The sequence below is a fragment of the Platichthys flesus genome, chromosome 12 (genome assembly GCF_949316205.1).
Source record: "Platichthys flesus chromosome 12, fPlaFle2.1, whole genome shotgun sequence".
NCBI classification, from domain to species: domain Eukaryota; kingdom Metazoa; phylum Chordata; class Actinopteri; order Pleuronectiformes; family Pleuronectidae; genus Platichthys; species Platichthys flesus.
The window spans coordinates 23356681-23382173 of record NC_084956.1 but is presented as its reverse complement, the minus strand read 5'-3'; the positions used below and the strand labels follow the sequence as shown (position 1 = coordinate 23382173).

Genomic DNA, 25493 nt, shown 5'->3' with positions numbered 1-25493 from the left:
TTGTAGTTTTTCCTTACTCTTGCTGAGGGTTAAGGACAGAGGATGTCACACCCTGTTAAAGCCCTATGAGATGAATTGTAATTTGTGAATATGGGCTATACAAATAAAATTTGATTGATTGATTGATACAGGAATTGGTAGGACGAGGCAACACCCAGCTGAGGAGAGAGGGGGGAAGAGGAAATGACAGAGAGAGAGGAAGATTTAATTAGCTAACATTAAGTTGTATTGACTTTATTACCAACTGATACTGACTCCGAATGCTGGCAGACTATGAGTGTTTGCAATCCAAGTGACTGGCCATCAGGTATACAGGGACAACTGCTGGAGGGTCACTGCATCTGTGCACCATCAAAAAATCCATTAATCGTATAGTGGTCCCCTCTGGATGTTAGGAGGCTGTTGCATGTGTGTTCTGGGACTCAGCTCACTTCACCAAACTGACCAGATGCACCATTTGCTCTTAGAGACATTCATTTAATAATGCACGGGAAACCGTGCATGGATGGAATTTGTACATACACCTCCTTAATATATCTGTGGGCTGGAGTGTGTTTTTGACAGATCACATCTGCTTGCCACATGTTAACCCACCACACACTTCCTCTGCAACCAAACTGTCAATTTCTAATTCGTACATTTCTGCACCTTGGATCTTGCTATTTTCCACCACCACATGCCACCAAGCAGGCACAATTGTGGGTGTATCATGGCCTAAGAATTAACAGATTCCAGGTGAATCTCATTCTACCACTGTACTGATCCATTACATATGATTGCTGATGTCATGTGTGCTCATTTTGGTTGCATGAGAAAGCTTTACACATCTAACCAAAAGATTTTCTCTCACGGACACAGAATGGAAAGTGTGTGTGTGTGTGTGTGTGTGTGTGTGTGTGTGTGTGTTTTTGTTTGTTTGATGGTTACATACGTGTGAGACATGTGGGTGGTGGAACCGGCTGAAACTGGGCTCATCGGGGGTGATGACAAACAGAGGCCAGGGGCAGACTTTCAGCTGTAACAGCTTTCTTTGGTAAGAGGGTGGAGGCGTGGAGCCGTTTGCCAGACTTGTGGGGAAAGACATGGCACAGCCCTGAGGAGGGCTGCAGCCGCGATGTGTAATCACAAATGATGCAATGTTTGAAAATCCAGGCAGCGACTTGATTCACTCAGTGAGTCTGTGTCATCAGCACAGATACTGCTTTCATCAAGACGAGCATGTTTAAGGAATCGTAAAGAAACAGGCTGATATGATACACTGATGGATGGATTTACAGAGTTCAGCCACAACAGTAAAACACTTACTGATTAGTGTTTATGTGAAGTAATCAATTGTAACCTTATGTCGGACCTTGTTTGTGTGAATGACACCAGCAACAACATCATGATGATACGGGATGCTGAAATGAGATTCTTCATGGTCTGTCCAATGCAGCACCGCCTGGCTTCCCCCTGCTGTGAAGCAGTAGTGGTAATACATCATCACAGCTTGGCTCAGAATGAGGTATACCGACCCGTGGCCCTGAAAAAAACTACATAAGGAACTTATTTACATATAGGCTGTGGCTGAGGGGTAGAGGGGTCGTCCTCCAACCTGAAGGTTGGCAGTTCGATCCCCAGTTTGACCCATCTGCATGCCGAAGTGACCTTGGGCAAGATGCTGAACCCTGAATGGCCCCCCATAGAATAACAAAGTGCTGCGAATAGATGCACTGTATGAATGTGTGTGTGAATGTAAAACTGTACTGTAAAGAGCTTTGAGTGGTCATCAAGACGTTAAGTAAAATAAGATGAAATGGGAGTTTTGTGAGCGGTGACATCAGCTCCAGAGGTTCCCTGCTGAGGAATACCAGGAATACTGGGAGAGTGAGTCTGAGGCCGAACAAGCAAACGTGTGTTTGCTTCTATTAAAGCTGTCCACTGTGTGATGACAGAACAGCAGCAAATCACTCTTATATGGTTTGTCTCATAGCATGTGGGAAATGGACTGTGCCATTTAGAGGATGTCAAAACATTCAGTACCTGTGTTTCATATTATTGTAGCCTTCCACTCCCTCTTTTTATAACAGACATATCATCCATGGACAGTGGTTTTCATAAATGACATTCATGTATACCTCCATTCTTATCAGCCTGCTACAATAGGCTTTCACCTAAAAGCAGAGGTAGAGGATGTGTGCACTGTGATCAAAAAGGCACAGGCAAAACAAAACACAAGCTCCACAATAGTAAAACAATAAACAAGGGAGATGAAATCCCTGAGCAATGTCAAGGTAATTTTCCTGCTGGGTGAGAAAACAAATTGGAATGAAGATAGAGGGGTTCTCCTCATACTAACTGCAGGGCAGAGAAATGAGCCCGCCTCTGACTATTAGTGTGTGTGGGGTGTGTGTGGGGTGTGTGTAGGGGTGTGTATGCGTGTGCACACACCGCCTTTGGATGTGCCAGGCCAGGAGATGATCTCTCAGAGCATCAGGGGAGTCACTCTGGTTTTTAATAGCTTTTAGTATTTAATTAACCTGGAGAAAACACATCTCCTGCTTCATGCGCACATCTGTGCTTGCACCTACAGTCTATGGCTTGCACACATCCTGCGGCGCAGATGTGCGCCCATCTCCTGCAGCGCACATAAATAAAAAATATATTTTAATTTTATTTTTAATTTTTTTATCAAATTAATAAAAAAACTCTGTGCGCATGTTCTCTCCTGCTGCGCACATCTCCTGCTGCTTACATCCTGCGGCACAGATGTGCACACATAAATAAAAAATATATTTAAAATTAAAAAAATATATTTAAATCAAATTAATAGTGCTCACATTCTGGCGCACATCCTGCGGCGCAGATCTCCTGCAGCGCAGATGTGCGCACATCTCCTGCAGCGAACATCCTGCCGTGCAGATCTCCTGCAGCGCAGATGTGCGCACATCTCCTGCGGCGCACATCTCCTGCAGCGCACATCTTTTGCTGCGCAGATGTGTGCACATCTCCTGCAGCGCGCATCCTGCCCGCACATCTCCTGCAGCTCACATGCGCCCACATAAAAAAAAAACCTCCTGCCACGCACTTCTCCTGCTGCGCACATCATCCAACGGCGCACATCATCCTTCGGCACACATCATCCTGTGGCGCACATCATCCTGCATCGCACATCATCCTGCTTTTCTACTTTTAATTTCCTGTTGTGTTCCTAATTATTATTAATGTTAGTGACATTTCCTTTATAAATGTGTGGAGGTTTTATTACCTCTGCTAATGAGTTTATGCTTTCATCTCAGATTTGTCAGTCGACAGGTTTATGTAATAAACTACTGGACCAATAACCACAAACCTTGGTAGAGGGAAGCTGCATGGATCAGAGATTAACCTATACTGCTCTGTTGATCTCTACTGAATGCACGTCTATTAAATGAATCTGGAATCTTCTCTCAAAAAACCTTTCCCCCCAAAGGGGTTTGAAGTGTGAAGCTAATGAGGTGTTTTATAAAGATGTACGTCAGACCAAGTGAATCCACTTTATTTTAGCATGCACAAAAAAAGAAGAAGAGAGTTTCATTTCACCGTTAGCAGCAGGACAACCTATTGGATTTTTCTCTCATACGATGAAGGTTACTCTTTCTCTTCAGTTACTAATAAAGCTCTGTTCAGTTAGACACACACAGGGATATAAGAACTTGGGTTAATGAAAATGCAAGAGAATTCAAAACCAACACAAATTAGTCCTCCTTAAGTTTTACTCAACCTGCGTCCCTGAAGTTCAAGTACGTGTCCCTTCTGTATTTCCAAAAACACTTTTAACATTTTGACACAAAATACTGGGAATGAATTAAACATGGACACTACAGGGGTTTATCAGGCAGTCCATGCCCAACACACTATATTGCCATCTTTCTGCAGCACGAACCTGAGAAACGAGAATACATAACACATCAGTATCATTACTTAGTTTTCCATGGCTGTGACCAAACAGCTGCACTCAAACTGTTGTCCTGAATGAGCTTTGCTAATGAAAGAATACTGCATAGTCACATGCAGTATGCGTTGAGAGCACAGCATCCTGGTTTAAATGTTACTATCAAATTAATTACAGTGCATACAGTACAAGCGACACAAAGGTTTTGTACTAGCGGGAGAAAACTTCCTTCAAAGTCGTACCAATATGCTATCTATCTATCTATATATGGTGGGGTAGTTGAGGGCGGCGGTGGCGGGCGGCAGATGCTAACCAGCTTGCAGAAGTTTGAGAACCCCTGGTTTAGACTAAAACTTTTTTATTATCCATTACTAAAAGAGAAATTGCACCAAAGACAAACTAAATAAAGAGGTTAGGAACAAAACATAAACACAAACAACCGTCCACGCTCACATTTACACCTCTGGACAATATGAAAAGCTGAATGAATCTATTCAGAATATCTTAGATACTTACTGTCCCAGTACCTACAGTGATGCTGTGTGGACATACTGTTGAGCTGAAGAATCAAACTTCAGCCTGTCAAGGTTTGCTGGGACAAAGGATGTCCTCACAATCTGATCAAACAACTAAAACTACGATGAGCCTGCACAAACCTGATATTAACATCCGTCCGGAGGAGATTCGATCAACTGTGGTCAGTGCTCACTACGTATGTTCACACCTGCCGTTAAAATGCCTCCTGAGGGCGGCTCCCGGGTGCCACTTGCCATCGAATGTCACTTCCCCCCTTTACATGTAAATTATGTTGTTTTGATACATTCTGAGTTAACGGCTGTGTCCGAAGTCACTGTTTTTGTACATGGGCACATCATACTGCTAAAAGAATGTGGACACATGAACTAGTTCGCCTCTAAATCTGGTAAGGGGGGATCCAATCGCTATCCTATCGAAGTGCCTTCAAACCTGTACTAAGAGCTGTCCACTTGTGATCGGATCACAACAAAACAAAGGTTAGTACCAGGTGTGTACGGGTTCTATGTTTTCATTTACTGAACATTCTGCAAAACTATTCCTTTAAGCCAGATGATTTAAACTGTGTGTCCTGTGTTGACCAAACCAACTCTTAAGCAGCATGGAACTGGTGATACCAACTCCAATTGATTGAAGAGAAATAAATTAGTTTGCTATTAAAAAAAATATAGTCAGGTACTCAAATAGAACCCATACACTGTTTAAAAGATGAACATTGCACATTTGGAGCCAGAGTCTGTGCAGTAGTGATCAGGGGATAGAGCTGCAGTGGTGACATCTCGTTGATACATGCTTCAATCACAAGTCAGTCTGTCAATCATGGTGATTCACCTGATATATCAAATACCTAATTCTAAATTGACATGTGTATACATAAATCCCCCGGCCTTTTATTAAATACATGTTTGTGTTCTATTTATTGTTTCAAAGTGTACACGGAGGTACTGAAATTATTTAAATTTTTTGTTTTGTCCTCTATAATTGGGGATATATTTTTGTTTTAATGTGGTGGCTGGTTCATGGCTTACCGACATTATTATTTTGGGTATTATCTGAGTATATGTATTATTTTAGTGATGGATATATGTATATATTTTTTTTTTTGCTCTATTCCATGTCAATATGTGACATGCCAAAATGACAGAAAACATTGGAGGCTTCAACTGAAGTGCTCCTCATTCACTTAACTCAGGTTTTTCACTAAACTGTATTGTAGTTCCATTGCTTGGCTTTGCGTTCATTATGTGAGGTACAAGTTACAAAATAGTTCTAAGTGGAAGCACGGACAATAGCTAACTAGAAACATGTGACCCTATCCATAAGCCATAACACTTGCCTGAGCAGCAGAAATACTCTACTGCACCTTTCCTATCTGTATTCAAGGAGGTGGTCTTTCTGCTCTTTATGAGAACAACTGTGGCTCAAGGGAGAGAGCTGGTCCTCCTCTAACAAGAAGGTCGGCAGTTTGATCCCTGTTTCCCCAATTCCTCATGCTGAAATGTCCATGGTCAAAATACGGAACACGTAATGCCCCGGACGGCTGTGGAGTGTAAGAAAGATGTGTGATGAGAGAAAGAGCTGCACATAGACATACAGTAGGAGTGTGTGCATGTGAATTGGTGGAAGGCAAAACTGGAGTGTAAAACTCCTGAGTGGTCTATATAAATACAGACTATTTACTCTATTCACATTTTATATTATCCCTCAAATCCCTGCCCTCTCACATGCATATTTGTTCTGCTCCTGCTCAGAAGAGATTTTTCATCTGCTCAGATACACAGCTGCTGCAGGATAATAGACAAAAGATATTATTAACTCAAAGGTTGCACTTGGATCTACACAGTGATCATGGCTCAAAATGAGATCATAGGACAGTAGCATTTAACCTCAGAATGAAGACAGCAAGCCATTTTCCACATGCAACAATCACAGGTTGTCCCTGTGTTACAAAAAGATGCCAAAGCAAGTATAAAAATGTAATGTTTTACTGTTTAATGGCTAACAGTCATGTTTCCTTTCCAATGTGGACATAGAGGTACAAAAACATTTTGATTAACCGAGTGAGTCCTTCGTCTTTACATCCTAGATTCTGATTTAAAGGACTTCAAAAATTCTTTAGGTTGATCACTGTGATTGGTCACGCAGCTTCCCACTCAGGTCCTGTAGCACTGCGATGAGTCGCTCAAGAGCAGCAACGTCGTCCTGCAAATCGCCGTGGATCTGACCTGTGGCCACATCTGTGTGCATTTGCTGAAGAACAAAACAGAACGAAACGCTGAAACATTTAAGTACTTGACTGGAGGGTCAAGTCGTTACCGACATTATTATTTTACTTGTTTACAGCGGATGAAACACAATAGTGAAAACATAATACTGCTGTGTAAGAAATTCAGAGGTACTACTATGAATATATGTGTGGCGTAATCAGAGTGCTGCTTCTGCCGCTCTTCATTTATATTTTCTTCCATCTTGAGTGGAAACTGTGAAACTTTTGAGCTATTGAGACTATTCAAAGATAAAGTGTATTGAAATAAGAATTGATTATTTAAATTAGTATATTTTAGAAATGTGATCAAACAGGACATTTTATGGTAGTAAATAAGAAGCTCTCAGTGCTCTCTGCTGGACAAACCATGTAAAAGCAATATTTTCTAAATTACCTCAAACATATATTTTTTATGCAGAAGTTTGTGCAAACCTGGATAAATTGTAGTTTTGGGATTGTTAAAGCAAAAAGCATCAAAAAGACATTAAATTCTTCAAATGTAAACACTTAAGCTTTTTGTTTTTCGCCACAAGTGTTCACATTCTGGATTTAAGAATTTTCACAAACTCTTCCTTTCAGATCACTTCAGGATGAGATATTTTTAGACTGACCTGAACACACAGCAGTTAAGTTTTCTACGTAAATAATGTTGACGTTCAGAGGTTTGCGGGGCTGCTCAAAACGATTCATCTGGGCAGGTCTCTTTCTCGGCTGATTGTTACAGTTCACACGTCATGTTTATATTCATGCTTTCTGGTTTGTATCAAAGGAATGTAGTTACGATTACTACATGTGCTCCCTTGAGGCATTCCTCACCCTGATTGACTTGCCAGATGCTTGTGAGTTGTCATGTTTACCATATGTCTTCATGGACATGGAACCTTGTGTCAACATGCATTCTGACATCACCAGCTCTATTTGACCTTGTGCTGTTCCTGCTGACGCCACATTCCAGCTGCTGATAGCGTCTCACTGAGAGAAGATATCAAGTCTAGGAGGTTTTAAAACCAAGGAGCACCCACATGATTTATTTTCCATTTAATATTTGTCCAGAACAAAACAAAACTGCAGAGCCTCCACTCACACAGATGGATAAACTGATGCAAGAGACTGTTAGAGCCAGTTGAACAGAAAAGGAATATTAAAGTATTCTCAAATATACATCTTAAATTTCTCATCTATGGACCAAAAGGATGCACATTACATAAGTGACCATGCAAGTTCTGACATGCTACAAACAGCAATGTGCTGGAAAATGCTGGACTTGATCGAACTCAATTAACCCACGCTTCCAAAAAAGGTCTAAGAATATTTAAAATATGAAATAAAATGTTTGAAGTGTTCAGACTCAATCAGGAGGAAAGCAGCAGAAAAAAGCAGTGTTGTCTGCATGTGCCCTGCACTCTTTAGCAGCTGAATTATAGAGAGGACATTCTGGTTGATCAAACTGAACCTTAGCTTTGGTGGCCAAACTCCGCAGGCTCAGACGGGTGGAGGAGAGCATCGGAAGAGCTTCTGTTGGATTCGTCTTCGTCTTACTGCAGCTGATGGTCACTAAGACACCGGGAGATTCAGAAAAGGAACCTTTGTGATTTAATTTTAAACATTGCTTACAAATTAAAATAATTCTTACACTTAAATATATGAGCCATGCTGATCATGCATCAAACATACAGAAATGCTCTGAAAGGGTTTATTAAAATTTAAATTATTATTAATTGATTATACAGTAAAATATTTTGCAACCATTTTGAAAATCAATTAATCAAGAAAAATGTCAAACATTAATTTAATATAGTTAAAGTATGGGACCCGAGGTTGGTATACACTTTATATCATACACCATACACCATACACTATGCTGTGTTCTCTCCAAACAATTCAACCTTAGTTTCATCAGTTCACTAAACCTTTTCCAAGTAATACTGCAGAGCTCTGTGGTACTAACATGTGACTCCGCAAGATTCCAGAAACAATAATGATAGCTCTGTGTAGCAGGAGCTGTTCGGAGGTCATGTCCCTGCAGTGTTAGTCTCATCCATCTGACTGTTTCACAGGTCAGCTATCTCCCTGCCACATAGAAGGTGTTTCCGGTTTCCTCCCACTCCCTCCTCGCTGACAGTGCAGCCCGTTTCTGCAGTTGCTGTGACTGTAAAGGTCAACCTGCTGACATTGTTGAAGGCCCTCTTGCTCTGCTTTATCTATCCTTTGTTTTCTTTTCATTTGTTTGGGTACAGCACCCACACCCATTGTGGGGTCAGTGAAGCTGAGTAGAATGTGAAATCCAGAGTGGAGGTTGGGAAACTTACACATTTATCACTTTACACTTAAACATCGCTGTGGAATATTGACATAATACTAATAAATTAAGACTGGACCTGCTACGAGTGAGGTACAAGGAGTTTTTATCTGACATTGATGATGATCAATTTTCACGCCACCATGGGAGAGCATTTAGGGGATGGTAAACACGGCACAGAAACCCCAAATCATAGTAATTATAATAATATTACATCTTAATACATATAGTATTAATATTCTGTGTGTGTTGTCTTTATTGTGTGTCACACAGCTATAATGTTGTCTGCAAAAAAACACTGTTGCACTGGGTAACATATTCCTTCATTACCTTACATACACTTATATGCAAACCACACTAAATACACTTTCCTATTTCCCCAAATGTCACTAGAGCAATGAATGTGGGAAGATCTGCTGCTGTAAATGGATGCAGGTTGTGTGTACAGCAACATGGTTATTTCACCTTCTCCCATGTCAATGGCTCTTTTCATCAACTCCTTGAAGAGACAAGGATCTTTCTCCCAACCACAAGCCTGAACCTCACAGCGATGAGCCTTGGACAAGAACTGCAGAGCCTGTAAGATTACCACAGAAACACCAGAATCACTGTAACTGACAGATAGCTGCATTTGTCATTTCTGTGTGACTTTCCTCATTTTCACTCTGTGCTTTTGCCCCAGAGATGTAATTATTGGCTGGTGCAGCTGACATGATTTGATCAGCTCTGTGAAACTCATTGTATAATATTTAATTTATGTGATGGTGCAGGTCAAAATGTTTGCGAGTAAATAGATTTACTCACAAGAGCATCATCTAACATTTTTCATTGTCTTCAGAGAATTTGCAATTCACATCTACTTCCATCTCTTTATTGACTTTGTATGGCTTCCGTTATGATACTGGCTGCGGTACTGACCTTTTCGTTGTCCTCTGGTTTTGAGCTATGGCCGTTGCCATAAACTAGAGCATACTGCCTCCATATCTCAGCATCCTGGCTATGGCGGGAAGTGACCCGACCCAGGAGCTCCTTCAGTTTGGTCTGGTATGTTGCTGCCTCTACCCCTTGGTTGTCTGTCAGATTCTCAATTACTGCTCTTACCAATATCTGTAGGATCTGCCACACAGAAAAAGTAAAACAGAGAAAACATCAATATCAGATTTATATTGAAACATTAATTTGTTAAATGTGAGGTCAGGGGCTGGATTTCTTTACCAAATGCATCCTTCCCATTTATGGTAAATGTGGTTTAGACTATTGAGACTACCCAGTAAAAATATGTACATCATCCTGCAGGTGCAGGGAATGCAGCTTATATGCCAAGGACTCAACTGTATGCTAGTCACCAAAATGCACAAAGCTAAAGCGATATGAACCAATGTCCTGCTTTCTGCCTGCCTAGATGGTAAAACTTTATGGACGTTTTGATGGTGCACCAGCCCACCAATGTTGGGGGAGGGGGAGAGGGAGAGGGAAGGAGAGAGAGGGAAGGAGAGAGAGAGAGAGAGAGAGAGAGAGAGAGAGAGAGAGAGAGAGAGAGAGAGCCCTGCAATGAAGAAAAAAACAAATCTTTGTGTTTTTATTAAAGTAATGGTTCATTATGAAACTGTTTGTCTATGACTAGTTGCCATGGTATAGGTGATTCTTGGGAAACACTGCTATCAATTCTACAGCATCTTTGGTAGTCAGTGTTATTCTGAATTCTGAAAGCAATCAGTCAGATTCCTCTCTCAATCCTTCTCTTCATTTCTCAGTTTTAAACTTTGTCATGATTAAAAAACAATGGAAATAGGTTTAAGAGACAAGATTCTTGGAAATCACTGCAGTCACTTTGGATTTTGTTTTGCCAATAAAAATCATAGAATGTACAATCAAAATGATTATAAACGAGCTTGACTACTGATGAGCAGTTCAAATTGGATGCACCTTGATCAACCTTCATTTCCTTGAGCTTCAGTATTACCTCATGTTTGCTCACCTCTCTGCCTGCTACAGTATGCTCACCACATCGCAACCATCCATCACCAGTTCATCTCTACCAGTCTCCCACTTCACTCAGCCCGTTCCTCATCAGTCTGTCCCCAGCTCATTCCCCTGCCTACTGGCCGTCATCCACCCTCACTTTCAGCTCAGCCTTCTCCAAGTCCATCCTGCAAACTGCCATTCCCTCTTTGCCCTCAGAATGCCCCTGCCAGAACCCTGATCTCCCCAATAAATCTTCACTTTATCACAAAAGCCCCCATTTTGAACGGTTTGTTCTTTCTAAACTGTGTCAGAGTTGTATTGGATTAAGCTTAATGCAACAGAATATTACATTAAGAGCCACCAAGTGGTGAAAGAGCCAAAGGATATGGAGCAAGTTTACCACAGACTGTGAACTTCAGATCAGCATTATTTTGATTAACCACAGCAGAAATTGTAAAAAATACTAGTTTAATAATTAAGGAATATAAATAATTAAAGGAGGGTGGTTTTAAACACAACACAAACATGTTAAACCTAATTTGCAAATGACATTCAAATGTATCAACTTTAATCCAAAGCAACTTACAACTGAGGGGAAACACAGAGTACAATGTGCTGAATTTGTTCAATATAACGAAGTGCAGGAGATCAGTGCACAGTTAGTTAGACTTGTTAGGGTGTTAAAGGTGTTAAACGAAAAGTCCTGAGGACTTTTCAAGAGGGTACTGAAGATAGACAGAAATTCCAGGGTAAACATAAATGCAGTCTGGACTCTGGAGTGCAGTGATGGCAGTGCCACACTACGGCGGAACAAAGTGTCCGATGCCAAACAGCCTGTGTGATCAAGGTTGAATAGATGTTTGAAGCACCAGAAGTTCCTGTAGTCAAGAATAAAATATTTGAATTGGATTCTGAACCAGTAAGGCATTATGTTAGTCACGATGAAAGATTAACATGGCCTGTTCCAAGAGTTGAGTGGCATATTGGGTCTGTTAACTAAATTTGCTTAGATTGTATAGTAACACAAGACACCAGGGTTTCTCATGACCTTGGCTGGAGAGACAGATAAGGAGTTCATTTTGATGTTTATGTTGTGATGGAGAGTTCGCTTAGCTGGGATGAATTCAGTCTTGGAGATTTTTAGCTGAATAAGACATTTCCTTATCTTTGTGGATATATCAGAGACGAGCAGAGATATGTGCCGTGTGTCATCTGGTGAGTATGACAAAATGGCTGTTGTCTGTGTAGTAGTGATATGAGAAGCCATGTTAGTGGATAATTGGACTGAGGAAGTAGTGTATGTGAGTATATCTCAGGATGACCTACCTTGTCAGCCCATCACCTCCCCCCTTAGAAACATTATTTGCCCCTTTAATTGAGTTCTGGCTGAGATCAGCTATCTAGTTCTCCACCTCCCACAAGTAACTAATGAAACTTCTGTCTGGAATCTTTGGTGTGTACTGCAGTGACAATAAGATAAATCATCTGAATCTGTAACCTCACGGCAGACATCCTGAAAGATGCTGCACAGAAGTTTTGATATCACCACATCAGATAACACCTCAGCATACAGGAAGCCAGGGGTCTTATTTATAACCGTTGCGTACGCACAATACGGGGCCTGAAACGTGCGTACCCCACTTCTAATGCAAACGTTGGGATTTAGAAAAACAATCTTAACGGGAAAACCAGCGTATTTCTACGTAAACTCTGACCCATGCTCTGACCCATGCGTACGGACGTTTTGGAGACGGGAAAGTGGTGAAGCAGATGTGAGGTGGTGAACTGAAGCAGATTATTGATCCACTTCATAATTTACATTAAAACCAACATCTTAGTTTTGCGCGCGCAACTTTTATGCCCCACACAAGCCTTTTAATTAAAAAATATATAAAACAACTTAAAGCAAATTACGTTCAGATTCTTTTTATTAAAAAATATATAAAACAACTTAAAGCAAATTACGTTCAGATTCTTTTTAACGGCCGACTTACGGAGCCGACTCATTAATAGTTTATAATACACTGTGCGTTTATCATAAAAATCACTGCAGTGAACATGACTGAGCTATCAGCCGCACAGAGCGCACAGAGCACACAGGAGATCACTTACAAGAAATTAAGAAACTTTCCAAATAATATTCCAGAGAGGAGGTGAGCATCCACTGGTGTGAGGGAATCGGTCCGATGCTCTAAATAAATGAATACTGCCTTGACAGTGGTGCGGGGTTCTGTTTGATGTGTGCATGCGAATGGAAGGATGAGGAGGAAACAAGGTGTTAGCGATTTCTGATCTCGACACATCTGTGTTATCCACAGCAGCGGCAGAGTATCCGTGTATTTTTTTTTTTGTGACATCACTGCTGTCCCTGAAAGTCGTTCTCACGAACAAACACCTCGATGTCAGTGTCAGGAAGTTTCAATTCCTCTTCTCAACGCTTGATGCTTTGACTCCGTCAGGACTCACTGTGGTCACTGTGATTTATAAAGCGAACATTGTGTTCAGGTGTGCGTGCGCACGGTTTTAATAAATTGGAACTTTTGCGTACGCCATTTTCGGCTTTTGTACGTAAGTACACTTTTAGTATGAATCCTACGCACTCTTTTATAAATGAGACCCATGAACAGGCTTTTCATTGACGCTTCAGGCCATGGATTTTCTAAGCATTCGAGACCAAAGGCACTGTTACAAAGACCAACACACAAATTGATGTCATCATATGAACAATACCGGCCTCTGACGTCAGTCCATTGCAAAAGATACGGTTGGTTCACTGCCTATACAGAGTGGGAGTGAATTGTGCTAATACAATTCTTGTGAAGACACAAAGCTGAACCACGAGACCCTCAGCTCCTTTGAAATCCATCAGCCAGTCAAGTTAGTTTGGTAACCAGCCCTCTACACATTCCATCAGAGAGCAATTCATGGTGGTCCCTGCCACTATCCTTCCTTCACTGACTGTCACCACCATTGATGCAAAATACCATTTGAAGGTGTGAGATGAATATTCATATAAATAAAAGGATAAAAATGGAACAGTCACTTGAGAGACTTTACTTATGTGATGCCTTGAGGTGAAGTTTTGACAGATTAGTTTCAGTGAGAGAAGAAGAGATGTATTAAAAGTAGTAGAACAAACTTCTATCCCATTTAGACTGACATCATGGGTTAAACCTACATAGGTCTGCATGATTGGGTCAACCCAACCAAACAGCCTCTAAGACCTTCCTCTTGATCAGGTTTGAACACCACCTCAATGTTTATAATTACACTCCGCAGCAAATTAAAAATAGCCTGCATGGAAAAACGTCTTATCAAATATCATTCAACTGTAGGTCCAACGAACATGTCATTTAAAGAAAAAAATCGCAATTATGCAGAGGATGAATGAATAAATGTAATTAAATAGTGTTAATGACAAAACTTTTCATTAAGCACATTGCCCTGAGGGAAAAAAACAAAATTAGCTGCAAATGGCTGTAGAATTGGCTGAAACTCAGATAAAGCTAGTTAGTGGACCTGGATGTTGATATTATACTTTTTCTGTTTCACCTGTGTGTCTTCACAGTGCCAAAGCTTGGTCATCTGGTGAGTAGTTGGGTAAACTATTGCAACTTATGAACTAATGATAGATATGAATGTCATGCTTGGTCACAATGGCTTTCCTCAGATACACTAGCTTGCTTGCTAACTGCTTTTTAGCTTGCTAGGTTAAATGTCTGAAAGCAGGATTACGCAAAAACTACTCAACAGAGTTTCTTGAAATTGGTGGAAGGATTGGGCCAAACACAAACCCATTCACTCGTGAAGCGGATACAAATAAGGGGGGGTATCAATGCTTTGTTTTCTACTTTCTTCGATATTGCAACAATAATTATGACATATGAATAGAAGATTGCTGTTTTGTGCAGAAATCAAACAATTCCAGCTCCAAATTCTAGTGTGACAGGGCCCCTATTTGCAATAGTTTGTCTGAGTCACATTGTTGGTCCTGCTCCAAATGAGATGCTGTCTCACTTCACAAAAATGTGCAATCTTAGTGAGGGGGAGAATATCCTACTTGTGTTATCATAGCTAAAAGTTATGGTAATTTATGTTAACATACTCAAACTATGAAACCTGGGAATTCCTTTTTTGGTAAAAGGATGACCGTGTTTAAGGAAGACTTTATAGTCTAAAAGCTTAAAGCTACTGGACCTAAGGGGAAGATCTCTGTATTATGATGTCAGTGAAATACATCATACATGCATTTGCTTTGTTGGAGGAATTAAAGCAGTAGGGAGGTGGAAAACCGTCAAACTCCATTTTTTAAGATTTGTACTTTGAGCATTGGAGGCTGCTACTGATCTCTTCTACTTTAAATTTTGTAGCCTTGCAGACAAGATAAATTAACTTGCAAATGTAGAAATTTTGCCTGAAATAAAAATACAAGCAAAGGGTAGAAATGTAAATGTAAAATATTTAACAATAATCCTAAAAATAAATTCAAATTAAGGTTGGGTATTAAGCCAAATACTGCATGTCTCTCTGCATTAGAGATGCTACTATTCCACAAGGTTAGAAATTGGCTTTTTCAAGTGAAATGCTCAAAACTACAAGACTTAATAATTACAGGGCTGAAGGGGAGAATTAATTATCCGGAAAATCCCACTGTTGGCCGTTTTTCCTTATTTGGGCAGAGCTGATGGTAATCTTTTAATTTTGGTGAGTGTGCAATTACTGAGACATGACTGAGGGAGGAAAAAAACAAAATTAGCTGCAAATGGCTGTAGAATTGGCTGAAACTCAGATAAAGCTAGTTAGTGGACCTGGATGTTGATATTATACTTTTTCTGTTTCACCTGTGTGTCTTCACAGTGCCAAAGCTTGGTCATCTGGTGAGTAGTTGGGTAAACTATTGCAACTTATGAACTAATGATAGATATGAATGTCATGCTTGGTCACAATGGCTTTCCTCAGATACACTAGCTTGCTTGCTAACTGCTTTTTAGCTTGCTAGGTTAAATGTCTGAAAGCAGGATTACGCAAAAACTACTCAACAGAGTTTCTTGAAATTGGTGGAAGGATTGGGCCAAACACAAACCCATTCACTCGTGAAGCGGATACAAATAAGGGGGGGTATCAATGCTTTGTTTTCTACTTTCTTCGATATTGCAACAATAATTATGACATATGAATAGAAGATTGCTGTTTTGTGCAGAAATCAAACAATTCCAGCTCCAAATTCTAGTGTGACAGGGCCCCTATTTGCAATAGTTTGTCTGAGTCACATTGTTGGTCCTGCTCCAAATGAGATGCTGTCTCACTTCACAAAAATGTGCAATCTTAGTGAGGGGGAGAATATCCTACTTGTGTTATCATAGCTAAAAGTTATGGTAATTTATGTTAACATACTCAAACTATGAAACCTGGGAATTCCTTTTTTGGTAAAAGGATGACCGTGTTTAAGGAAGACTTTATAGTCTAAAAGCTTAAAGCTACTGGACCTAAGGGGAAGATCTCTGTATTATGATGTCAGTGAAATACATCATACATGCATTTGCTTTGTTGGAGGAATTAAAGCAGTAGGGAGGTGGAAAACCGTCAAACTCCATTTTTTAAGATTTGTACTTTGAGCATTGGAGGCTGCTACTGATCTCTTCTACTTTAAATTTTGTAGCCTTGCAGACAAGATAAATTAACTTGCAAATGTAGAAATTTTGCCTGAAATAAAAATACAAGCAAAGGGTAGAAATGTAAATGTAAAATATTTAACAATAATCCTAAAAATAAATTCAAATTAAGGTTGGGTATTAAGCCAAATACTGCATGTCTCTCTGCATTAGAGATGCTACTATTCCACAAGGTTAGAAATTGGCTTTTTCAAGTGAAATGCTCAAAACTACAAGACTTAATAATTACAGGGCTGAAGGGGAGAATTAATTATCCGGAAAATCCCACTGTTGGCCGTTTTTCCTTATTTGGGCAGAGCTGATGGTAATCTTTTAATTTTGGTGAGTGTGCAATTACTGAGACATGACTGAGGGAGGCTTCTCTTGCAGTCGTTGCAATGACTCTGCATTTGCGACCGCAATGAAAAAGTTGAATTGGCACAACAGGAAAATGTTGGTTTCTTTGTTTGGCTTAACATATAATAAAAAGTGACCTATTTTGCCTCTCAAAAAGCTGTAACATTAACCAAAAGCATCTTCACCAGTTTTATCTTTCCACACCCATAAGGAGGAGGAAAGCAGAAGGTGCTTCCAGCCTTTGTTTGAGGGTGATTTCCAAAAGAAGCTACAAATGTACCAGGTTTTAAAATTAAAATTCAAAGAAAGATTTAGAGCTTCCTCTACTAATTGTGTATGAAAATTACTCTCTAAATGTCTAATTAAAAACTGTAATTGAAAGTAGCTAAAACCAATTATACTCATATAGAGAACAAAAATGAATGAATATGAAATGAAGGAATATAGAAATGCGTAGATTTATACACAAACAGATCTATTTTTATTTCATGGGGCTTTCAAGTACAGTTCTTACTTGGATGTCCTTGTAGTTTTCCCTGAGTTCCATCAAACGGTGGTAGGCTTTGATGCCTTCTGCAAAATCCCCAATGTCAATGCACACAGCGATGAAGTTCTCCCAGATCTGCCAGTGTTCGTAGTTACACTTCAGGGATTCCTTCAGCGTACGAAAGGCTTTGTCTCTGCCGATGAGGGAGACAGGAAGGGACAATGAGGGAAAGAAAAATTGAAAGCCGATACTTAGCAGTAAAAGGAAACACTAAACCAAGTGATTTAATGTTCCAATCGGAGTAACAGTTTTAACTGTAATGAACAGTTATTGGGATTGGTTTGGTTGAAAAGATACAATGCTGCTGCTGCTTCTTCGATCACACACATGCATGCACTGATACAAACAAACACACACCCCTTTTCAGGTTTAAAAGTGCTAACCGGGTTTTAAGAAAAGCTTTCCTACTTTGCATTTTTAATTTCAGGCCTGAAAGCACACGAGTCTGATGTGAGAAAAGGCTCAGAGACACTCTGATGTTTTACTGGATACAACTTTACCACTGTAGCCTCTCCAGAGCATTCACTACAACAGCACGCCCCGTCTGAACATGACCTTCCACAGACCAAAGCCATTAAGAATGAAAATCGGTTTCAATAGGGAACAGTGCCAACAGTCTGAGCGGGTTGTGGTGGCGTAACAGTGTGGGGAATGCTCACTAGATCTAGCTAGTCCTGATGTCAGCGACCACATGCAGATATTGGTTTCATAATTTTTTTGTATACAACATTAATTAAATGTTCCATCCTAACTAGGGTGTATGGTCCTCCCATCTTCTAATGCAGTGGTTCTCAACCTTTTTTCAGTGATGTACCCCCTTTGAAAAAAAATAGTGCAAAGCATTTTTGGTTGAAAGAAAGATATAATACACAGTGCTGTGCCATTAGTGTCTGATTTATTAGTCTTTGTAACTAGACACTTTCAAATTTCAAACTCCATCAATGTCCATAACATTGCTAATTTGTAGTGTTTTATCCTTAACTAATGGAAATAAAAAATACATAAAAAAATACTAAAGAAAGCTCCTAAGTTCTCAAACTGAACTCATGAACTTTCTTTGGCAATTGTCCCTCCGTGTTTTCAGCAGCATTGCCGCATCAGACCGGACTGCATTGTTTGAGTTTTCAAGGCGGCAGTGATGACAGGTGATGACAGGTGGCGTGGGCCAGGTTGGTTCAAACCATCCTGGTAAGGGGGAGACTTTTTAGGATAATGAAATTGAATAGTCTACTGAATATAACATTTGTTCATGAACTTACACTTATATTTTATTGAATATTTTTTAAATAAAACATTTTAAAGGATTTTTTGAATGGATTCTAATTTTAAATATATTGTAAAAAAAATCTCACGTACCCCCTGGAGTGCCTTCACTCACCCCCAGGGGTACGCTTACCCCCATTTGAAAACCACTGGTCTAATGGATATTTCCAGCTGGATGATATATAAAAAACTGGCTCCACCAACATGACATTGAGTTAAAGGCCTATTCTGTTAAAGTTGCTAAAGGTGGGATCTCCATTTTTTGTGGAGACTGGTTTTCTCTATTGTTTAAAATGTGCAGGGCTCAAATTCTGATGTAAACTCACAATACAAAGGAATACATTGCTGTGATTTTATCTAATTTTAGGAAAACTGTCAATTGTCTGAAGATAGATTACGAACTGTTAAACAGAACACAGACACTGTTTACCACAATTCTTTCGATTCATCTCAATATACAAATGTATAGTATTTTCCTACATCACTTTTTTAATAATGCCATAATGTCCATGCACCAATTGTCACACCAACATAGTCCTCATGAAGTATATCACAGATTTTGAGTGATACATTTTCATTTTTAATTAATTATGCTTTTCTAATGGAGACAATTATCAATTTAGACTACACACACTTACTCCAAATACAAACAACTCAACACACGTCAAGCACATCTCATATGCATTCATACCGATACTCACTTCTTCTTGAGGCGAATGTACGCTGTAGAGAGGTTGCTCCACGCTTCTGCGTTCTGAGCGGGAGAAGGGGAAAAAAGAGGGAAAGAAAGAGAGGAGCAGGGGCAAGGAGATAGTAAAGAAGAGTTTTACATATTAATAATGACAGAGCTACTTATGACGAGTAAGGTAAATGCATTTTCAAGTAACCACACAATAATGAATGGAAGGTGACAAAAAGGGAAGGGGTGATGTGGATTCATGTGGTCTGTGTTTGTGTTCCTTGCTCTGAAAATAGGGTTAGGGTCCGGAAAATTGGGTCTGGACTTTAGCCACAGTTTTCTTTGCACACATACTCGACACAGTGGGAGGTTCTCTGCACAGACGCATTCAGGCAAGAGGTGGAGCAGCAGGTAGACGCAGGAAGTAGAGGATAGATTCTGCTACAGGCATCCCATGAATATCTTGACAATACAAAGTCACCAGTGTCAGGCCTTATCACCACAATCTCTCTAGACATCTTTGCCAGTGTCTTCTGTGTGTGGGTCAACAGCTTGTCTCAGAGAACTATTTTGTTGTTGTAGTTTCTAATTTTTGCATCTGTGGCGCGATAGAAGAGTCATCAACCCCTCCCACCCACTGTGAATCAGGCAGGGAATCCCCTGCTGTGTTTTTACCAGACTTTCTGCAGACTTAATACTAGGAGGCCAGGAGGCGGAGAAAGTCTGCAGATAATCCGGAGGCTGTCACTCAGACATTTGCCTTCAGACATGCACCTCCTCCGGACAAAGTAAAGAGAACTTCCGGTTCAAAGATATGAACTTGTTAATTTGTCTTGCTTGCACTTTTCAATGTTATGATGTTGTATGATGTGTGTGGGTACTTACATCTGGCTCCAGTCCTACACACCTTTGGAAAGCCCTGGCAGCTCCCTCATAGCCCTCCAGAGCAAAGTAGGCACAACCGAGGGAAAACCACACTCCAAGCTGTCCAAACACACATACACATATATAAAAGTGAATCCAAGTATTGAACCTATGCACGGTTTGTTGATTTGTTTCGGCTGTTAGAAAAATAAACATTGATTGAATTCTAACAAGACCCACACACATGCAAGACGATGTTAACATTTCACATTGAATTGGCCCAGGGATACCTCAGCATCCTCTACAAGGAGCTAGAGGATGTAGTCTGATATCAAAGCAATGTACACCAGAATAACAGTCATGTAAAAGAAGGAAGGTTGGGAGGAAAGAAGGGAGGGAGGGAGGCAGGAAGAGAGGGAGGATTGATTTCTCTGCCTTCACTCGAGTTTGATCATTTTGGTACAGAAGTATGCAGACCATTGAACCGAACATTTTGAGAGTTTAGACCCAGATCTCTACTCTCTTTTCATCTTTAGTTTACTTCAAGCGTTTAAGCAAACAGTAAACACACAGTAATCAGGGATTCCCAGCAGTGACAGCGCTTTACTTGTACCTGCATGCCGTTGATCTTCAGTGACTGCTCAAAGCAGTCGGCACACTGCTGGAACTCCTTGCTGCGGAGGTGAAGCAGGGCTTTGGATCGCATGGCTCTGGCACTGCGCTTGCCCGACAGCTCCCATGCACGATCATAGTACTGATGGTCCTTCAAGATGTCTCCCAGAAGGCAATACAGACTGGGCGTCTCCTTCTTCTCCAACTCCCTGCGAACGATATCCTCGGCCTGGCAAAATGTACGGCAGAGGAGAGCAGGATGGAGTTGAGGAGGAGACAACAGACCAGTGAACAAAAAAGACAGAACTAATCTCAACAAAAGTAATGGGAAGAAAATAAGGTGCAACACAAAAGATTTGGAACAAAGACAGAGAAAAGATTGTATTTCAAGTAAAGGATCAAATAATGTGGACATATCCATTTGTTGCACTTCACCATTCCACTTACTACTTCCTCTTGGATAATTTGAGACGCACACTTTCTAAATGGCTTTATATAACCCTAACCCCAGGGGTTGTTCCAGTCCAACCACTAACAAGCTGAGGTCCTCTGAGGAGAGCCTTAGGTTCACTTATAGTTTCCTTTGCTGAATCCCCTCTCAACTATAATTAACAAAAAGCTTATATCCTCCACTGTCTACTGAATATATTTACCCACACACTGCTCCATTGTTGCTGGCATTGCTGTCATATAGAGTTATACAAAAATATTAGAGTCATCACTTTCTTTTTGAGTTACAAACTACACTTAAAATTAAACATTTGTTTTGGTTACATTCAAAGTTCACAGTGTGTAATTACATCTAATTCTGACTGGATGTAGCCAAGATGACTAACTTGATAATGATTTCTGATGTGAGTCTGTGAAGCATATGAAGTAATGCTGTGGATTTCCTTCTACAAATTAAATACGGAGAGTAAGATGCAGACAGTATTGAGAAGGAGGAACGTTTAAGTTAACACATCAATGAGCTTCAACCATGGAAACATAGCAATAGAGGCATGATGTAGTGACATGGTTTACCGTGGTTCAAGATATTTTTAAGAGTGTTAATTTCTTAACCCACTAATTTAAAGAAAATTTGTTCATTTTAATGAAGATCCAGATTAAAAAAAAAATCCAATCATCTATGACTGATTTCTGTTAATTTACTAAAATAGTATTTTAATTTAAAATGTTGTGTTTCATTAAAAGATTCAAATCATCAGTTGGTGAAGCTTCAGAGGAAATTGGGATCGAACCACCGACTTTTTTTCGTGGATTACCCACTCTATCTCCTGATCCACCCAATTAAGCATTTTGATAGTACGCATAAATAAGAAAAGGAACAAATGGCCAAATTACACCTCCAAATCAGATCGGCACAGTCCCACTCTAATCATGGTCAGTCTTCTCTTGTATTTTGATTGGACATATTCTGAATAACTGAAATAAATAACAGAATAAAAGATGCATTTAATTCTGGCTAAATGAGAGAACCGATCAGAGTCAAAACAATCTAGATTTCAGGAGCTTTGAGTGTTTTTTACATTAATGCAATAATAATATAAAGTAATAATAATAAAGGTTTATTTAATCAAGTCCGAGAAGGATTTTATTTTTAGGGGATTTTGTCATATCAATATCATTAACAATAAGTTTACAACTTGTCCTATAGTTTAAAAAATTACTAATATAAGTGAAATAGTTGTATCCATGCATTATCTTGTATCTTATTTATAGGCCACGCCGCCTTAATGAGAAAATGTTACAGGGTCAGAGGAAAGCAGGAGAGGAGCAGTCTTGGCGAGAAAAGAAAAGCAGCATTGGACTGAGACCAAAGCACTTCAAATAAATGGATTGCCTGGGTACCTTGTTATTTTGGACCCCAATGACTACATAACATGGACTGTTGGCTGGGACTACTACACCAAATGGTTTAGGACAAGAGGGGAGCAGGAGACTTTTATCATTATCCAGAAGCACCTGGGCAATTGAATTGGACAGCACAAGCTGCAATCAACTAATATAGGCCTTTCATAACCTGCAGAACTATGTACCGAGCCTCCACTCACAAGTAATGTTGGTTGTGTGTTTGTATGCAGACCGAGGTAGCTGGTGAGCCGTATGTGTATTTAATTTGTAGCTCTAAAATTCAACATGTTGCTCTGACAGAGGAACTCCAGCAGAGAGACATAGTAATAAATTCATTCAAGAAACAGTGGCTTGTTTCCTTATATCACGTACACTATATCTATTCCAGTCAGTGTTTCATCTTATTTACCATTGCTTTTTTAATTCGGTATCGATAATTTGATTATTTAATTGTCTTTAAAAGCTTCATTGTGTAGAATTTAGTGACATAGTGTGGTGAAGTTGCATGTTGCAGCTGAACACCTAAATCTTAAACACTGGACCTTTAATATTGTATTTGCGCTTTGGTAACACATGTGAATGTTCTGTCAATAAAGCCGAGTATTGAAATTGGATACTGCCCTACATTAGTCCACAAACTTGCATTTGTGTGCATTTTGATTGCCTTATTGGCTATTGACTGTACCTATGAATGTTCAAAATATTTTTTTTATATTTGTGTAATACAAGGATGATGTGAGTGATAAAAGCTAAGTCATAGACTCTGATATCCACTTTTGTCCGGATGGTAATTTAGCCAGTCCCAATTTTTTCGGTCCGTGACTGGGAATGTGTGGATTTGAAAAGCAAATTACATCACTTTTTTTTTTTTTTGTAGTTTATTGTTCAAACTTTAAGCTTTAACTTAACCCATAGTGTGGATTATATATTTCCATTAGGAGGCAGGTACACTGCTGCCCTGAAAAAGGGGACACTAAGTGTACATTTCAAATAAGATTCACTGAATCCTTCACTACAGCACAGCAGCAGAGATGAGCTGCAACAGAGAGAATACTGCCACAACAAAACAAAAACTAAATGTTCAATGCAATGTCTTGTCCCTGTTGCAGTTGGTTACCAGCACAAAATCTGCTATATGCAGTTTGATTTAGCTTTTTACTGTTGTATATTATGTCACATGTGTGCAGGGGTTTCAGTAGGGATACATGGAGAAAATGGGGGTTCCACAAGATACATGATCACCTGTGGAGGTTAATGATTTTACACTTTCTGATTCCTGACCAAAAGAGTCTGCGTGGGTTTCTTCCCACAGTCCAAAGACCTACAGGTCGCCCCCCCCAACCCACAGGGATAAGTGGTTAACACAAGGATGGATCGATAGTAGTTAAAACTTAAGTAACATTATACAAATGTTATATTTATATCCCAAAGCACTCTAACAGATTCAGCAGTAACAACCGCAAATGTAGAAATGCAAAAATACCATCTAGACCATTGTGAAAACACTCGCTGAACAGATTTGAACAACAAATTGAGTAACCCCAACTTTCCCAGAATAAAACCTTAGTCTGAGGGTTTTAGTGAGCATTTCTCTGACTGACTTGACCGACCATTCGGTGAGAGACTGGTCCCTGGTCGCTCAAATACCAAGAGGACACACATTGATACAACAGATTCAAATTTTACTTCATAAATAAGTCACTGAATCACATAACAAACAAGGACATGGGTTGTTTTACTGTGGTGGACTTAATGTTCTCTTCCTACTCTGTTCTCTATAAAGCAGGAATGTTTATACTTGTGGAAAACAAAGAAGCAGAGAAAGTTAACTCCCACTGGCAGTGTCTTCAGACACATGAGCGACCAATAAACAATATACACCAAATATTGTTTAACAAAAACAGATTATCAAATAAATCTACAAGAGTAACATTTTCTTGTGCAATCACAGCATGAATTGAATTGTATTGTTGACATGATATAAAGCCTGTTCTCAGATGGTATTGGGCAACACCAAGGTTCTATCTTGTGCTGGGTCAGTTGTGTTTGTGATGGCGCCAATCTTTGTGCAGCCTGAGGATGGAGAGAGTCCAACATTGTGGCCCATGGATAGGGTTTGGGTATTTTTTTTGGAGTCAAGTCGGTCAGTAGAGGATTATCAATCCATTTTTAGACTGCCAAGATTGTGTGTCTGCATTGTAAATGTACTGCAGTGCTATTGATTGTGAGAATTCTGCTTATCCAATTATGCCCATGTCAAGTGCCAGATTAACTACACTGTGTGTACGTGTAGACAACATCACCTAGGTATTGAATGAACACTCAGCTTGAATGCAATCATGAAGAAATCAGCAAGAGCACTAACAAAATAGAGATAAATAGAGATTCAAGTATTTGTGCGCGACGTCTTCCAGGGTGGAGGGGCGTGGCAGGGCGGTAAAAAAAAAACGGGGGTGTACGAAGCTATTATGCTATGATTTTACTGGTCTGGCCCACTTGAGATCAAAGTGGGCAGTATCTGGCCCCATAACTAAAATGAGTTTGATGCCCCTGGTGTAAAGGTTTGGTTGTTTGCAGTTGACAGGTTGCTTACTGATTTAGAAAAGTGTTCAGTATAATGTTTAAATTCTCCCTGCATGACCACATACAGAAAGTAATATGCACCGACAATCTTCACTGAAAAACCAGG

The 25493-nt window shown here is 39.9% G+C and overlaps 1 protein-coding gene across 1 annotated transcript in view; it reads right to left on the bottom strand.

Moving 5' to 3' along the window:
* Positions 1 to 6416: 6416 nt before the first annotated feature.
* Positions 6417 to 25493, bottom strand: part of ttc27 (tetratricopeptide repeat domain 27) — a 78873-nt gene continuing 59796 nt past the window's right edge. Inside the window, exons 13-20 of the mRNA XM_062400784.1 lie at positions 20952 to 21179; positions 20360 to 20458; positions 19497 to 19549; positions 17500 to 17665; positions 9931 to 10128; positions 9478 to 9589; positions 8167 to 8267; positions 6417 to 6697 (exon numbers count right to left, since the gene is read on the bottom strand). Coding sequence (XP_062256768.1) covers positions 6572 to 6697; positions 8167 to 8267; positions 9478 to 9589; positions 9931 to 10128; positions 17500 to 17665; positions 19497 to 19549; positions 20360 to 20458; positions 20952 to 21179 — 1083 coding nt within the window. The 3' untranslated portion in view covers positions 6417 to 6571. The remainder of the gene's footprint in view (positions 6698 to 8166; positions 8268 to 9477; positions 9590 to 9930; positions 10129 to 17499; positions 17666 to 19496; positions 19550 to 20359; positions 20459 to 20951; positions 21180 to 25493) is intronic.